The following is an 18,324-nucleotide window of genomic DNA, read 5'->3' as shown; positions in this document are numbered from 1 at the left end:
TTCATTCAGTATTGTTGTAAATTGTCATTACTACAAATAAAAAATAGTTTTTTTTATTTAAATCGGCAGCGGCTTTTTTGGGTCCTCCAATAATCGGCATCGGCGTTGAAAATTCATAATCGGTCGACCTCCAGTAAGGATGTTTTGGGGCACAGAATGCACAGCCGCATGTGGTTCAATCTGAAGAGATAAATCATTGCCATAAGCACGAAATGCTCAACTGTTTTCAGCGGAGCGGCCGCAGCGTAGCCTAGTGGTTAGAGTGTTGGATTAGTAACCCAAAGGTTGCAAGATCGAATCCCCGAGCTGACAAGGTACAAATCTGTCATTCTGCCCCTGAACAAGGCAGTTAACCCACTGTTCCTAGGCCGTCAATGAAAATAAGAATTTGTTATTAACTGACTTGATTAGTTAAATAAAGGTTAAATAAAAAAATGTAAAACACAAGTGTTCAAAATGTTGTCACTGTAAGCACTCATGGAACACTTGGCAATGCTTGTAAAAATATTAATCAATTCAGTCTCTTCAACTCTGGAATACTTTAAATGTTCACAAATATCCTCATTCAGAGGCAGAAGGGTCAAAGAGACTGGTTGTCAGGAAAGAGAGGGATCTTGTCCATATATGGTCACAGATATGTAGTCTATCAAAACCACAATCATGTCCTTCTGTCTCAGCACCAGATGCCCAGTGCTGGAGGTCAGTGGGGTTGTACTACAAGACTGGCTGTCTCCCAAATGGACCCCTATTCTCTATATAGTGCACTACTTTAGACCAGAGCCCTATGGGTCCTGGTCAAAGTGCCCTATTAGAGCCCTATGGGTCCTGGTCAAAGAGCCCTATTAGAGCCCTATGGGTCCTGGTCAAAGTGCCCTATTAGAGCCCGATAACCGGGTGCCCGATAACCCGATAACCTGGTGCCCAATAACCTGGTGCCCGATAACCTGATAACACGCTTCATGTAAATGAAGCATCTCTATTTGCATAGAGAATAAAACAGCAAAACCATTTAAAACAAACATCATTGAATATTATGAAGCTTAGCTTATCACTGGTATAACTCAATTCATAAATAGCAACATATTATTGGTTGATCTTTAAGAGAAGCTAGGCAATACACACTCAGGGGCCAGTTTATTAGGTACACTCATCTAGTACTGGGTCGGCCACCCCCTTTGCCTCGAGAACAGTACCAGGTCGGCCACCCCCTTTGCCTCCAGAACAGTACCGGGTCGGCCACCCCCTTTGCCTCCAGAACAGTACCGGGTCGGCCACCCCCTTTGCCTCCAGAACAGTACCGGGTCAGGCCACCCCCTTTGCCTCCAGAACAGTACTGGGTCGGCCACCCCCTTTACCTCCAGAACAGCCTGATTTGTTCAGGGATGTAAACGTTGCTCAATTGGTATCAAGGGACCTAACGTGTGCCAGAAAGATATTCTCCACAGCATTACACCACCAGCCTGTACCGTGGACACCAGGCAGAATGGGGCCATATCCTGACTCTGCCATCAGCATGCCGCAACAGGTACCAGGATTCCTGGGACCAGGTGACGGTTTGCCACTCCTCAGTTGTCCAGTGTTGGTGACGGCCCAATGGAGCAGCTTCTTCTAACTGATAGGTGCAGAACCCGGTTTGGTCGTCTGCTGCAATAGCCAATCCGTGACAAGGACCGAAGAGTTGTGTTCCAAGATGCCGTTCTCCACACCACTGTTGTACTGCACCGTTATTCGTCTGTTTGTGGCCCGGTCGTGGCCTGGTTGTGGCCCGGTCGTGGCCCGGTCGTGGCCCGGTCGTGGCCTGGTTGTGGCCTGGTTGTGGCCCGGTCGTGGCCTGGTTGTGGCCCGGTCGTGGCCCGGTTGTGGCCGGTCGTTATCTTGCACGATTCTTCCCATTCTCCTTCGAATTCTCTCATCAACAAGCTGTTTTCGCACACTGGATACCGCTGACTGGATGTTTTTTTGTTTGTCACACCAGTCTCTGTAAACCCTAGACAGTGTCGTGAGTGAAAATCCCAGGAGGCCGTTTCTGAGATAGTGGAACAGGCGCGCCTGGCACCGACTATCATACCGACGCTCAAAGTCGCTTAGGCCACTTGTTTTGCTCATTCTAACGTTCAATGGAACAGTAACTGAATGCCTTGATGCCCGTCTGCCTGCTTCATATAGCAAGACACGGCCACGTGACTAACCGTCTGTAGGAGCGAACCATTCGGGTGAACAGGGTGGTGTACCTAATAAACTGACACTGACTGTAGATTGGGCCTATCTTTCAGTGACATTGTGCAGGCTGGAGGCATGGTGTTGTGCTATTAGTCTATAGTTATACTGACGTTCCCTCAATGAGCCAGGTGCATTTGGTCTTGTACTTGTAGTTCCCTGGTCCGTCTGTCAGGAACCCTGAGGGACCCGTCAGCCTATAGGAGAGAAGAGAGGTCAAAGGTCAGAACAGTAGGCCAATAGGAGAGCGAGAAAGGGTCAGAGGATAGCCTATAGGAGAGGACAGATCAGTCAACCAATCGGAGAGAGAAAAGAGAGGTTAGAGATTAAAGGCCATCGCCTCACCTTACTGTACACCTATTACAGTCACACCTGACAACACAGCCATTCATCCAGTCACAAGATCAGCCATTCATCCAGTCCCAAGATCAGCCATTCATCCAGTCCCAAGATCAGCCATTCATCCAGTCACAAGATCAGCCATTCATCCAGTCCCAAGATCAGCCATTCATCCAGTCACAAGATCAGCCATTCATCCAGTCACAAGATCAGCCATTCATCCAGTCACAAGATCAGCCATTCATCCAGTCACAAGATCAGCCATTCATCCAGTCCCAAGATCAGCCATTCATCCAGTCACAAGATCAGCCATTCATCCAGTCACAAGATCAGCCATTCATCCAGTCACAAGATCAGCCATTCATCCAGTCACAAGATCAGCCATTCATCCAGTCCCAAGATCAGCCATTCATCCAGTCCCAAGATCAGCCATTCATCCAGTCCCAAGATCAGCCATTCATCCAGTCACAAGATCAGCCATTCATCCAGTCCCAAGATCAGCCATTCATCCAGTCACAAGATCAGCCATTCATCCTCTAGGAGGTAAAAGTAAAGCATATCTCATCAGTTGGACTGAGTGCAGCACCAACCAGTGACTAACCATCTGACTGCACTATAGACTAGGGTTGCACATTTTGGGAAATATTCAGAGGTGGAAACTTTCCGTGGGAATTAAGGGGAATATATGGGAATTAACGGAAATATGCATATTAATATTAATACCATTTAAATGTAGATGTTTTTTTGCATTGGATATATTTACCATATCATATGGAGACAGAAACATAAACCTTTTACCTTATCATAAGTAGAAATAATCGCAAATGATTCAATCCTTCTAATAGAAATAAAAAAAACAATTTAGTTATGAATTGAACTTGAATTAAATGAATTGACTCTTCACATGGGATGATTTCACTGAACAACAAAAGAAAGGGAATATTGATCTCCAATGATCCATCTCATCTCCCAGAAACGTTTTCCACATACATCTGTTAAATGATAGTCTAGAAACTAAAGCTTTGGTTGTCTTCCTCTCAGGCTTCCATGTCTTCTCCCTGGACCTCCTCAATGTCCCCCACTTGAACATCAGACTCTGAGGCCTCATCTTCACTGTCACTTTCCAACCTTGTTGAGGTTGGCTCGTTGTCAGGCTCAAAAAGCCTCAAATTTGCCCGGATGGCCACCAATGTTTCAATCCTTGTATTGGTCAGCCTGTTGCATCCTTTGGTATGTGTGTTCCAAAACAAGGACCAGTTGCGCTCTGAGGCGGCTGATGTTGGTGGGATTTGGAGGATGATGTTGGAGGCAACAGGGCAAAGAGCTTCAGATCTACAAAGTAACTTCCACCAGGTGGCTGATGAGATATGTTGGCACGACTACCATATTGCATCTCCATCCCAAAGCCCTTGCTTGGAAGTGTACTTCGCCAGACTGCCAAGAACATTGCCCTCATCCAGGCCAAGGTGGCGAGACATGATACTGATGGCACCATAGGCCTTGTTGATCTCTGCACCAGACAGGATGCTCTTGCCAACATACTTGGGGTCCAACATGTACGCTGTGGCGTGTATGGCCTTCAGGCAGAAGTCTTCATGCTTTTTGATGTATTTCAGAACTGCAGTTTCCTCTGCTTGGAGCAACAGTGAAGTGGGCAGGGCAGTACGGATTTCTTCTCTTACATCTGCAAGCAGAGTCTGAACATCAGACAGGATGGCATTGTCTCCCTCAATCCGTGCAATGGCTACTGCTATAGGTTTCAGGAGTTTCAGGCTGCTTACCACTCTCTCCCAAAATACATCATCCAGGAGGATCCTCTTGATGGGGCTGTCCATATCGGCAGACTGTGATATGGCCATTTCTTGGAGAGACTCCTTCCCCTTCAGGAGACTGTCAAACATGATGACAACACCACCCCAATGGGTGTTGCTGGGCAGCTTCAATGTGGTGCTCTTATTCTTCTCACTTTGCTTGGTGAGGTAGATTGCTGCTATAATGTGATGACCCTTCACATATCTAACCATTTCCTTGGCTCTCTTGTAGAGTGTATCCATTGTTTTCAGTGCCATGATGTCCTTGAGGAACAGATTCGATGCATGAGCAGCACAGCCAATGGGTGTGATGTGAAGGTAGGACTCCTCCACTTTAGACCAAGCAGCCTTCATGTTCACAGCATTGTCTGTCACCAGTGCAAATACCTTCTGTGGTCCAAGGTCATTGATGACTGCCTTCAGCTCATCTGCAATGTAGAGACCGGTGTGTCTGTTGTCCCTTGTGTCTGTGCTCTTGTAGAATACTGGCTGAGGGGTGGAGATGATGTAGTTAATTATTCCTTGCCCAGGAACATTCGACCACCCATCAGAGATGATTGCCATACAGTCTGCTTTCTCTATGATTTTCTTGACCACTTGAACTCTGTTGAACTCTGCATCCAGCAAAATGATTAGATAAAGCATGTCTGGTTGGAGGGGTGTATGCTGTGCCAAGAACATTCAGAAATCTCTTCTAATACACATTGCCTGTGAGCATCAGAGGTGAACCAGTTGCATGCACAGCTCGAGCAAGACATTCATCAGCATTTCTCTGACTATGTTCCTCCATTGAGTAAAAAAACACTTCTGATTCCAGGAGGACCATGAGCTGTTGCTATCGATAAGGTGTCTGATTCATCATTTCACCTCCAATAGAAGTAGAGGGACTTTTGTCAGAGGTTGCTTGTTGTGTGCGCTGAGGGAACTTTATGCACTTGGCCAGATGATTCTGCATCTTTGTTGCATTCTTCACATATGATTTGGCACAGTTTTTGCAAATGTACACAGCTTTTCCTTCTACATTAGCTGCAGTGAAATGTCTCCACCCATCAGATAGTGCCCGTGGCATTTTCCTGTAAAGATTAGAAAAAGATGAGTAAAAAATGTATAAAAAAAATACAATTCCATGTACAGATAAATAGTTAGAGCAGTTAGATTAAACAACTATTTTGTAAGATAAATGTTTTAAAATGAAACAGATGGAAACAGGTGAATTAACACTCCTCAGTTAGCAGGCTCAAGCAAGCTAAAACCCACATGGTAGCAAAAACTAACTAGCAGAAATTGTTAACAAGTTAGGAAGGATTTAAACACACTTTGCTGTAGGCTATTATTTAACAAAAAAGAATGTCAAATAAAATATATTCACCCCACCCAGTATTGTAATGAAAACTTACCAGAAAGCATGTAGTCCTTGGCTCAGACAGTGTAGTAGTGTGGGCTCTACAGCATCTCATTAGTGTGCAAGATCTTGAGAATCAGCTGTACATGTGATGGAAGAAGAGAGTTGCAGTTCCATTGAATTGGGGATAGTTTAACCAAAATATGCCACAAGACCTAGAATTGCCTTGTGTATCCCACAAAAAGGTTCACTGTTATAAGCTAACTCTTAGCTGAATTTAAGCAAAATTCCCTAAATTTACCGGAAAGTTTCCGACCCTTTGCAACCTTACTATAGACAGAGGATGGTTGAAGAGTTAAATGTAGATGTTGTCATCTAATGACAGCTCACACAAACTGCCATAATGTTTTAGTGTGACTGTCCTCTCCAGTCACAAGCCAGATGGCTGATCAATGAACAGGGATATACAGGGACAGAGAGGGATTTATGCTGAGCTGTTCTTCAACCAGTTCTAGCTGAGCAACTGCCTTTATTTACTCCTGTTATTGTTGGGATGTTCTTCCAAAAAAGGAACCTCCAATCTATTGAACTGTTGTAGACTTCTGACCTGTTCGTGTTAGTAATGAGTGATTGTTATCGTTACAAGTTATCTTTAAACTACTCATTGTGTATAATTCCTCGTGCTATAATTTCTCTCTCTCTCTCTGCGTTGTTGGGAAAGGCCGGTAAGTCAACATTTCACTGTTAGTCTACACCTGTTTTTACCAAGCATGTGCCAAATAACATTTGGAGGTGCTGGATAGACATTTGTTCGCAATACCAGTCATAAGAGGAGTAGTAAATGAAGGTAGTTGCTTAAAATTCCATATTTGGTGAGAAACAAACTTATTTTGACATTAGAAAGCTCACAGTTTGTTTAACATGATTTTGAACGACTACCTCATCTCTGTACCCCACACATACAATTATCTGTAATGTCCCTCAGTCCAGCAGGGAGGTTTTCCAATGCCTTACAAATAAAAAGCAGACATTGAATATCCTTTTGAGCATGGTGAAGTTATTAATTACATTTTGGTGCATCAATACACCCAGTCATTAAAGAAACAGGCATCCTTCCTAACTCAGTTACCGGAGAGGAAAGAAACCCTTCTGGGATTTCATCATGAGGCCAATGGTGAAACAGTTACAGAGTTTAATGGCAGTGATAGGAGAAAACTGAAGATAGTTACTCCACAATATTAACCTAATTGACTGACTAAAAAGAAGAATACAAATATTCCAAAAAATGTATTCTGTTTATGGAGACGGCTCTCAACTAGGAGGCATTCTGCCTTCCAGAAAACAGAAAGAACAGTGGAGACGGCTCTCAACTTACAGATCCATACAGCTATGGAGCCTCCATCCTACTAAACTACACTGTAGTAGTTACAGATCCATACAGCTATGGAGCCTCCATCCTACTAAACTACACTGTAGTAGTTACAGATCCATACAGCTATGGAGCCTCCATCCTACTAAACTACACTGTAGTAGTTACAGATCCATACAGCTATGGAGCCTCCATCCTACTAAACTACACTGTAGTAGTTACAGATCCATACAGCTATGGAGCCTCCATCCTACTAAACTACACTGTAGTAGTTACAGATCCATACAGCTATGGAGCCTCCATCCTACTAAACTACACTGTAGCAGTTACAGATCCATACAGCTATGGAGCCTCCATCCTAATATTTACACTACCGTTCAAAAGTTTGGGGTCACTGAGAAATGTCCTTAAAAATTGTCCCTTTAAATAACATCAAACTGATCAGAAATACAGTGTAGACATTGTTAATGTTGTAAATGACTATTGTAGCTGGAAACTATAGATTTTTTATGGAATATCTACATAGGCGTACAGAGGCCCTTTATCAGCAACCATCACTCCAGTGTTCCAATGGCACGTTGTGTTAGCTAATCCAAGTTTATCATTTTAAAAGGCTAATTGATCATTAGAAAACCCTTTTGCAATTATGTTAGCACATCTGAAAACTGTTGTTCTGATTAAAGAAGCAATAAAACTGGCCTTCTTTAGACTAGTTGAGTATCTGGAGCATCAGCATTTGTGGATTCGATGACAGGGTCAAAATGGCCAGAAACAAATAACTTTCTTCTGAAACGCATCAGTCTATTCTTGTTCTGAGAAATGAAGGTTATTCCATGCGAGAAATCTCGTACAGCGCTGTGTACAACTCCCTTCACAGAACAGCGCAAACTGTCTCTAACCAGAATAGAAAGAGGAGTGGGAGGCCCCGGTGCACAACTGAGCAAGAGGACAAGTGCATTACTGTGTCTAGTTTGAGAAACAGACGCCTCACAAGTCCTCAACTGGCAGCTTCATTAAATAGTACCTGCAAAACACCAGTCTCAACGTCAACAGTGAAGAGGCGACTCCGGGATGCTGGCCTTCTAGGCAGAGTTGCAAAGAAAAAGCCATATCTCAGACTGGCCAATAAAAAGAAAATATTGAGATGGGCAAAAGAACACAGGCACTGGACAAAGGAAGATTGGAAAAAAGTTATGGACAGACAAATCTAAGTTTGTGGTGTTCGGATCACAAAGAAGAGCACTTGTGAGACGGTGAAAAAATGAAAAGATGCTGGAGGAGTGCTTGACACCATCTGTCAAGCATGGTGGAGGCAATGTGATGGTCTGGGGGTGCTTTGGTGGTGGTAAGGTGGGAGATTTGTACAGGGTAAAAGGGATCTTGAAGAAAGCCAATTTCCTCCTACAACAGGACAATGACCCAAAGTACAGCTCCAAACTATGCAATAACTATTTAGGGAAGAAGCAGTCAGCTGGTATTGTCTATAATGGAGTGGCCAGCACAGTCACCGGATCTCAACACTATTGGGGAGGCAAGTAGCCTAGTGGTTAGAGCGTTAGACTAGTAACCAAAAGGTTGGTGGATCGAATCCCCGAGCTGACAAGGTAAAAATCTGTCGTTCTGCCCCTGAACAAGGTAGTTAACGCACTCTAACTAGGTGGTCGTTATAAATAAGAATTTGTTCTTTACTGACTTGCCTAGTTACATTTTTAAAAATTAAATATTGAACTGTTGTGGGAGCAGCTTGACTGTATTGTACGTAAAGAAGTGCCCATCAAGCCAATCCAACTTGTGGGAGGTGCTTCAGGAAGCATGGGGTGAAATCTCTTCAGATTCCCTCAACAAATTGACAACTAGAATGCCAAAGGGCCACAAGGCTGTAATTTCTGCAAATGGAGGATTCTTTGATGAAAGCAAAGTTGAAGGACAATTATTATTTCAATTAAAAATCATTATTTATAACCTTGTGAACATCTTGACTATATTTCCTGTTCATTTTGCAACTCATTTCATGTATGTTTTCATGGAAAACAAGGCCATTCTGCCTCAAACACGTGCCCGCCCTCCTGTAACATACCAATCCATCGTCCTGTTGTCGAACAAAGAATTCTGTGCCTTTATTTCGACCAACATAGATGAATTCATTCAAATGAATAAAAATTATGACACCTCCCCCGCCCTTCTTTGGGAGACTTTCAAAGCTGTATGACGGGGAAAGATCATTTCTTACATTATGTCAAAGAAAACTGAGACGTTAGGAACTGGTGGACTCAATCCTGGAAATAGACCGCCAATATTCAACTTCACCATCCCATGAATTATACGCAGAGAGGCTGAAACTTCAAACTCAATTTAATCTGCTTTCCACTGATAAAGCAGAGTTTCTGTTGCAATGAACAAGGGGGACATACTACGAATATGGTGACAAGACCAGCCGCCTATTGGCACAACAACTTAAATGCCAGTCAGCATCTCATCTCATCTCTCAGACTTTTCCCGTAATCTTACAAGTGATCCCTCTAATATTAATTCAACTAACCTCTACAAAGCTGAACCCCCATCAGATAATACGGCTATGGACAACTTTTTAGATAACGTGGATATCCCATCCATTGATATGGACATGAGTAAAGTTCTGGACAACCCTCTGCATCAAGATGAGATAACAAAGGGTCTAAAGTTAATGCAAAGTGGCAAGGCCCCAGGCCCTGATGGCAAGGCCCCGGGCCCTGATGACAAGGCCCCAGGCCCTGATGTCTTCACAGTCAATTTGTATAAACAAATTCTCAGATTAACTCGCCCCATTACATTATTGGATATGTTCACCGACTTATCACATGGCTCTCCCCCGACGCTAACTCAAGCCTCCATCTCACTTATACTTAAGATCCGTCGGAATGTAGGGGATATCGGCCCATTTCCCTTTTGAATGCCGATGTTAAACTATTAGCTAAGGTTCTAGCATGCCGGTTGGAACCTTCAGGATGTCATATCTGATGGTCAAACGGGTTTTATCAAAGGGTGACAAATGTTTTCCAATGTACGCCGGCTTTTGAACATTATACTCTCTCCAGACCCCGAAATTGTTGTTTCTCTTGATGCAGAGAAGGCTTTCGCCTGGGTGGAGTGGGATTGTTTATTATAAGACTTGGTTTTGGGTCCAATTTCATATCATGGATACGTCTGCTCTATTCTGCTCCTACGGCTAGCGTCCAACTCTCAACATTCAAAATACTTCCCCCTCTCCAGAGGGACCCGTCAAGGGTGCCCTATGTCCCCGCTCCTTTTTTCTAGTGCGATAGAACTGCTCTCCTTGGCCTTAAAATGATCTCCATCCTTTACTGTAATCCACCGAGCTGGTGAAGAAGTGTCACTGTATGGTCTACTATGATTTAGGTGTGAATATAACACACTCTCTGGCTACCCTCCATAAAACGAACTTTGCAAGCCTAGTCATACGAGTTAAAGTAGAATTACAATGCTGGGATAGTCTGCCTCTCTCATTAGCTGGCAGAATCCAATCTGTTAAAATGAACATTTTACCTAGGTTTCTATACCTTTTTCAACATCTTCCAATCTTTCTGCCGAAATCTTTTTTTTTTACCAAGTTTGATAGGCTCATCAGTCATTTTATCTGGGCAGGCAAATCACCTAGGATACGTAGAGCAATACTTCAAAGAAGGAGACAAGATGGAGGATTGGCACTTCCAAATGTACTGCTTTACTATTGGGCAGCCAATATTCAAAAGATTATGGTCTGGTGTAATGCTCCAGGGACCACCTGGTGCTTATACGATGTGCACTCCGGCCAATCATCCTCCCTTTCTGCTCTTGCCTGTGCCCCACTGTCCTTGTGTCTTTCAAAGTATCCTGGAAACCCCATTGTGCGCTCTACTTTTAAGATCTGGAGATAATTTGGTCAACATTTTAGACTTTCTGTCTCTTCTCTTCTAAGCCCCATCTGTATCAACCACCTATTTTTACCCTCCAAACTCCACCAGGCTTTTGTTTTGTGGCGTGAGAGAGGTTTGGTTTGTTTCAAAGATGTATTTTTAGATGAGAAGTTTGTCGGCTTTAATGATCTCGTTGCTAAATCTAATCTGGCTCATTATAATCTTTTCCGCTATTTTCAAGCCCGTAACTTTGTTCACTCTCATTAACTGCCTCCCAAAACGATGCTAGAGGAGATTTTGTCCCTCCCGTGGAGTCAGCAAGGTCTGATTTCTAGATTATATGACATTATGCTGTCCTCTGAACCCTCTCCAATAAACAAAATCAAGACAGACTGGGGTAGTGAACCTGAACTTGACTTTACAGACGACTGGCGGGACGAGGCTTTACAGACGACTGGCTGGACGAGGCTTTACAGACTGGCTGGAGGAGGCTTTACAGACGACTGGCTGGAGGAGGCTTTACAGACGACTAGCTGGACGAGACTTTACAGACGACTGGCTGGAGAAGGCTTTACAGACGACTGGCTGGAGGAGGCTTTACAGACGACTGGCGGGACGAGGCTTTACAGACGACTGGCGGGACGAGGCTTTACAGATGACTGGCGGGACGAGGCTTTACAGACGACTGGCGGGACGAGGCTTTACAGACGACTGGCTGGAGGAGGCTTTACAGACGACCTGCTGGATGAGGCTTTACAGACTGGCTGGACGAGGCTTTACAGACGACCGGCGGGACGAGGCGGGACGAGGCTTTACAGATGACTGGCGGGACGAGGCTTTACAGACGACCGGCGGGACGAGGCTTTACAGACGACCGGCGGGACGAGGCGGGACGAGGCTTTACAGATGACTGGCGGGAGGAGGCTTTACAGATGACTGGCGGGACGAGGCTTTACAGACGACTGGCGGGACGAGGCTTTACAGACGACTGGCTGGAGGAGGCTTTACAGACGACCTGCTGGATGAGGCTTTACAGACTGGCTGGACGAGGCTTTACAGACGACCGGCGGGACGAGGCTTTACAGACGACTGGCTGGACGAGGCTCTTCTTAGGGTTAACTCCACATCATGTGCTCGGTTAGGTTTAATTCAGTTCAAAGTCTTGCACAGAATTCACTACACCAAAGAAAGATGTAAATTCCTCCCAGACACAAATGACACGTGATGGATGTTCATTCACTCCTGCAGACCACAGCCATGTTTTATTAGTGTTCAAAGCTGTCTGAGTATTGGACATCCTTTTTTAATACGCACTCTAACATTCTAGATCCTGGCCTGCAGCCTTGTCCTCCAATAGCCATATTTGGAGGTCCATCTTTGTTGCCTCGTCTCACTAAAAGTAAAGCAGTCGTAACGTTTGCTTCCCTTACAGGCCTCCAGCAGATCTTCCTAAACTGGAAATCCTTCAAACCTCCCACTGTATCATCCTGGTTGAAAGATCTGTCTTTTCTACACTTAGAAAAAATGAAATACACTTTGAGAGGCTCTACTGGTGACTTTTACTTGAGATGGCAGCCTTTAATTTCCTGTTTTGAATAGTTGCCCTCTATTGATCAGGAGTAAGAATGTTGGCCAACGGGATACAAGAGGGTAGAGATAGTATGTTGAGATATTTTTTATTTATTTTTGTGTATTTGTACTTGTGTATATATTATCTCCAATTGTACACATTTGTTACAAAAATTGTAAATGTATGCTGCTTTTGTTGTTAAAGGGTGTTTCAATAAGTATAGGGGGATAAAAGGATGTATCTGTTCAATTTGGAATTCTTCATGTGTCCAATAAAAATATACATTTACGTCATTTAGCAGACGCTCTTATCCAGAGCGACTTACAAATTGGTGCATTCACCTTATGATATCCAGTGGAACAACCACTTTACAATAGTACATCTATATATTTTTACAGGCCTTCCCTGTACCTCAGTTGGTAGAGCATGGTGTTTGCAACGCATGGTGTTTGCAACGCCAGGGTTGTGGGTTCGATTCCCACGGGGGGCCAGTACGGGGAAAAAAAATATTAAAAAAAATGTATGAAATGAAATGTAAGTCGCTCTGGATAAGAGCGTCTGCTAAATGACTAAAATGTAAATGTATTTTCTTTTTTTGGGGGGAGGGGGGGGTTAGAAGGATTACTTTATCCTATCCCAGGTATTCCTTAAAGAGGTGGGGTTTCAGGTGTCTCCGGAAGGTGGTGATTGACTCCGCTGTCATGGCGTCGTGAGGGAGCTTGTTCCACCATTGGGGTGCCAGAGCAGCGAACAGTTTTGACTGGGCTGAGCGGGAACTGTGCTTCCTCAGAGGTAGGGGGGCCAGCAGGCCAGAGGGGGATGAACGCAGTGCCCTTGTTTGGGTGTAGGGACTGATCAGAGCCTGAAGGTACGGAGGTGCCGATCCCCTCACAGCTCCGTAGAAAAAATAAAATCTAAAATATTTACTTGAAAATCTATGGAGGAACTGAACATGGTTGTCTAGCAATGATCAACAACCAATTTGAAGAATTTTGAAAATAATAAAAATTGGCAAATGTTGCACAATCCAGGTCTTAGAAACGTACCTAGAAAGACTCACAGCTGTAATCGCTGCCCAAGGTGCTTCTAAAAACTATTGATTCAGAGGTGTGAATACTTAAATAAATAAATTGTAACTAGGCAAGTCAGGTAAGAACAATTCTTATTTACAATGACGAACTACCAAAAGGCCTCCTGTGTGGATGGGGGCTGAAATTAAAAATAAAAATACAAATATAGGGCAAAACACACATCATGACAAGAAAGGCAAAACTACATAAAGAGAGACCTAAGACAACAACATAGCATGGCAGCAACACATGACAACACAGCATGGTAGCAACACAACATGACAACAGCATGGCAGCAACACAGCATGGCAGCAACACAGCATGGCAGCAACACAGCATGGCAGCAACACAGCATGGCAGCAACACATGACAACACAACATGGTAGCACCACAACATGGCAGCAACACATGACAACACAGCATGGTAGCAACACAACATGGCAGCAGCACAAAACAGGGTACAAACATTATTGGGCCCAGACAACAGCACAAAGGGAAAGAAGGTAGAGACAATAAATCACGCAATACATCATGTAAATGAGATGTCTTTCATTTTCCATAAATTAGCAAAGTTTTCAACAACTAAAAAAATGTACTTTCTCATTATATGTAGATGAGTGATATAAATAATATTTAATCCATTTAGAATTCAAGCTGTAACACAAAATGTGGAATAAGTCAAGGGGTATGAATACTTTCTCAAGGCACTGTATGAAACTTTGAATTATAGTTTGTAAACTTGATTTCAGACCATCTACCATAGTGAAACTTAATATATACATTTCATTTTAATATTCAATTAAAATATATATTTAAACTGAATATAATATTCACTCAATTGAGTGTCAAAGCATGAAACAAGTTCAATTTATGAATTCAATGATTACATTTGTACATTAGAAATTCTAAAATATTAAATTCAAAGTCCTAGCTAATAGAAATTCAAAATGAAGGAAATGAACTAGAATTGATTTTGGCAGTGAACTCGCTCCATATTAATGCTGAGACCAGAGCGTCGGGACTCTTAACAAAACTCCCCCAATACAGAAGAGGACTTCGTCCAATGACTGATATGTAATGGAAGTCGTAGACAGCGACTCTCACCTGAACCTTCCTCCGCAGTGTTGGCATTGGTCCCCGACCCAGCCGGGGCTGCACACACAGTGGCCCGTAGACGTGTTGCATTGCCCGTTCATACACGGTTTGTCGCATTCTTTCGCCTCGGTGATAGTCGGCAGTCCAAAGAGCAGCCCGAAAGCGGAGAAAATGAGCAGTGTTTGGAGCATCGAGGCCCGGCCACCGACCTCCACCAGCCCGCTAGTCAGGCTCAGGATGCAGGCCGGACGCCGTATCGCTCCGTCCATTCTCCAAAAAGATGGCTACTGCTCGAAACAGGTCCGGACCACTAGTCCACTTCTGGTCGGATTTGAATGCGACCGGTCTGGTTTTCAAGCTCCGTGGAGATTTGAGAACGACTCCTTCCTATCTCCTTGTTGCTGATTTTAATCTCATTCCTGCATTACATTTTTCCGGGGAAGTGACGTACGGATTGCAGATGTCACGAGGACATCAATTTTATTATGGGTTTATCCATGAAGGCTCCATCTGGTCTTCAAGGAGGTCTGGCCTCAGTATGAGAATTCTGCCTGGAGGACAGCTCAGTCTGAAACAGTATCTAACACAGTGCACACACCCCTACCCACCACACACACACACACCCCTACTCAACACACACACACACACACACACACACACCCCTACCCACCACACACACACACCCCTACCCACCACACACACACACACCCCTACTCAACACACACACACACACACACACACACACACACACACACACACACCCCTACCCACCACACACACACAACAAACATCACACACCCTTACCCACCACCCCCTACCCAAGACACACACCCCTACCCACCACACACACACACAATACACACACCACAACAAACACATCACACACCCCTACCCAACATACACACCACAACAAACACACCCCTACCCAACACACCAAATGTAGATGTGTAAAATGTAGATGTGTAAAAGGTAATCATATTCCAACGCACTTCATCGGACGAAGCGCATTCATTCATAAAACACACAGTACCAGTTTGGACACACCTACTCATTAAAGGGTTTTTCTTTATTTTTACTATTTTCTACATTGTAGAATAATACTGAAGACATCAAAGCTATGAAATAATATCATGTAGTAACCCAAAAAAGTTTTAAACAAATCAAAATATAATTTTAAGGTGACCCCCTCATGAAGCTGGTTGAGTGAATGCCAAGAGTGTGCAAAGCTGTCAAGGCAAAAGGTGGCTACTTTGAAGAATTGAATATATAAAATATATTTTGATACTGTGGAACACGGCTCTTCTCTACATTTGTAAAGTCTGTGGCTCTTTAGTCATATCCCAGTTTACCCTGATTAAGTCTTTAGTCATATCCCAGTTTACCTATTTGCTTATGGTCTTGCCTACACCTAGCAACCTGTTTTTTAAAAGTATATACACAAACAATATTCAATTGTATTTGGAATGGCAATCCAGACAAAATTAAACAGGCCTATTTATATAATGAGTATGAATTCAGAGGGCTGAAATTATTCAATATTAAAGCATTAGACCTCTCACTAAAGGCTTCAGACATACAAAAGTTATACTTAAATCTGAACTGGTTCTCTAGCAAATTAGTAAGAATGTCATCTCACTCCATGTTCAAGAATGGCCTTTTTCTCTTTATTCAAATTGCAACCTCACACTTTCGGTTATTTGAATACGAAAAAAAATCTCCAAAATATAATTATTTTTAAAACAAGCCATAGAAAGATGGTTGCAGTTTCAGTTTAATCCACCTGAAAAGACAGAACAAATAATACAACAAATATTGTGGTTAAACTCCAGCTATTCAAACATTTGCAACATTTTGACTAGCTGGACCATGCTCCCAATGTGGGAAGCTTATGATTTTCTTTCTTTGACAAAATGTTTGATCAAAAGTTGTAAAGATCTTTAGTTTAGTTGGTTGGCTTACTCTTTCTGCATGAGTATGCTGCTAGACTAGATAGCCACTTGACTGAAACATGGCTCAAGCATGATGACTTTACTGTGTTAAATGAGACCTCTCCTCCTGGTTTCACTAGTGACCAGAATGAGGATGGCTGCTGTTTTACGAGCTCCTAACCAACTGTGCTGTTTTTTTCCCTCGTTGTTTGTAACTTATTTTGTACGTAATGTTTCTGCCACCGTCTCATATGACTGAAAAGAGCTTCTGGATATCAGAACAGCGATTACTCACCTCGAACTGGACGAAGCTTTTTAGTTTTTACGAATTGGAGGCGAAAGATTTCCTTCACCTCCCGGACCAGGGGGCGCAGATCCGGGTGTTCAGTGAGAGTTTGTCAGCGAGATGATAATCCGCCTTCACCGGCTGTCCGTTCTATTGGCAAACGTGCAGTCACTGGAGAATAAACTGGATGAGCTCCGTTCGAGACTGTGCTATGAACGGGACATTAAACTGTAATATCTTATGTTTCAGTGAGTCGTGGCTGAACGACGACATGGATAATATAGATTTGGCTGCCTCCGGTAAGACAAGCGGTGGCGGTCAGTGTCCATTTGTCAACAACAGCTGGTTTGCGATGTCTAATATTAAAAGAAGTCTTTTGGTATAGCTCGCCTGAGGTAGAGTATCGCATGATAAGCTGTAGACCACACTATCTACCAAGAGAGTTCTCATCTATATTATTCATAACCGTCTATTTACCACCACAAACTGATGCTGGCACTAAGAATGCACTCAACCAACTGTATAAAGCCATAAGCAAACAAGAAAATACTAATCCAGAGGCAGCACTCCTAGTGGCCGGGGATTTTAATGCAGGGAAACTTAAAATCAGTTTTACCTCATTTATATCAGCATGTTAAATGTGCAACCAGAGGGTAAAAAATAATACATTTAAAAAAACTCAACCACCTTTACTCCACACACAGACACAAACAAAGCTCTCCCTCGCCCTTAATTTGGCAAGTCTGACCATAATTCTATCCTGATTCCTGCTTACAAGCTAAAATTAAAGCAGGAAGCACCAGTGACTCCGTCAATAAAAAAGTGGTCAGATGAAGCAGATGCTAAGCTACAGGACTGTTTTGCTAGCACAGACTGGAATATGTTCCGGGATTCATCCTACAGCAGTGAGGAGTATTCCTCAGTCCCCTGTTTCATTAATAAGTGCATTGACGACGTAGTCCTCACAGTGACGGTACGTACATATCTCAACCAGAAGCCATGGATTACAGGCAACATCCGCACTGAGTTAAAGGCTAGAGCTGCTGCTTTCAAAGAGCGGGACACTAATCCAGACGCTTGTAAGAAATCCCGCTACTCCCTCTGACGAACCATCAAACAGGTAAAGCATCAATATAGGACTAAGATTGAATCCTACTACACAGACTGACGCTTGTCGGATGTGGCAGGGCTTGCAAACTATTACGGATTACAAAAGGAATCCCAGCCGTGAGCTGCTCTTATGCCTACTAGATGAGATAAATGCCTTCTATGCTCACTTCGAGGCAAGCAACACAGAACAATACATGAAAACACCAGCTGTTCCAGACGACTGTGTGATCACGCTCTCTGTAGCCGATGTGAGTAGGACCTTTAAACAGGTCAACATTCACAAGGCAACAGGCC

General features: G+C 43.4%; 1 protein-coding gene across 1 annotated transcript in view; it reads right to left on the bottom strand.

Annotated features, from left to right (window-relative positions):
* The window catches only part of LOC115172182 (attractin-like), a 127,290-nt gene extending 112,032 nt beyond the window's left edge, over positions 1 to 15,258 (bottom strand). Inside the window, 2 exon segments of the mRNA XM_029729338.1 lie at positions 2,331 to 2,414; positions 14,716 to 15,258. Coding sequence (XP_029585198.1) covers positions 2,331 to 2,414; positions 14,716 to 14,975 — 344 coding nt within the window. The 5' untranslated portion in view covers positions 14,976 to 15,258.
* Positions 15,259 to 18,324: the final 3,066 nt, after the last annotated feature.

The sequence above is a fragment of the Salmo trutta genome, chromosome 33 (genome assembly GCF_901001165.1).
Source record: "Salmo trutta chromosome 33, fSalTru1.1, whole genome shotgun sequence".
Lineage (NCBI taxonomy): Eukaryota > Metazoa > Chordata > Actinopteri > Salmoniformes > Salmonidae > Salmo > Salmo trutta.
Note: the sequence above shows the minus strand (reverse complement) of the source record. Positions and strands in the feature narration are given on the sequence as shown.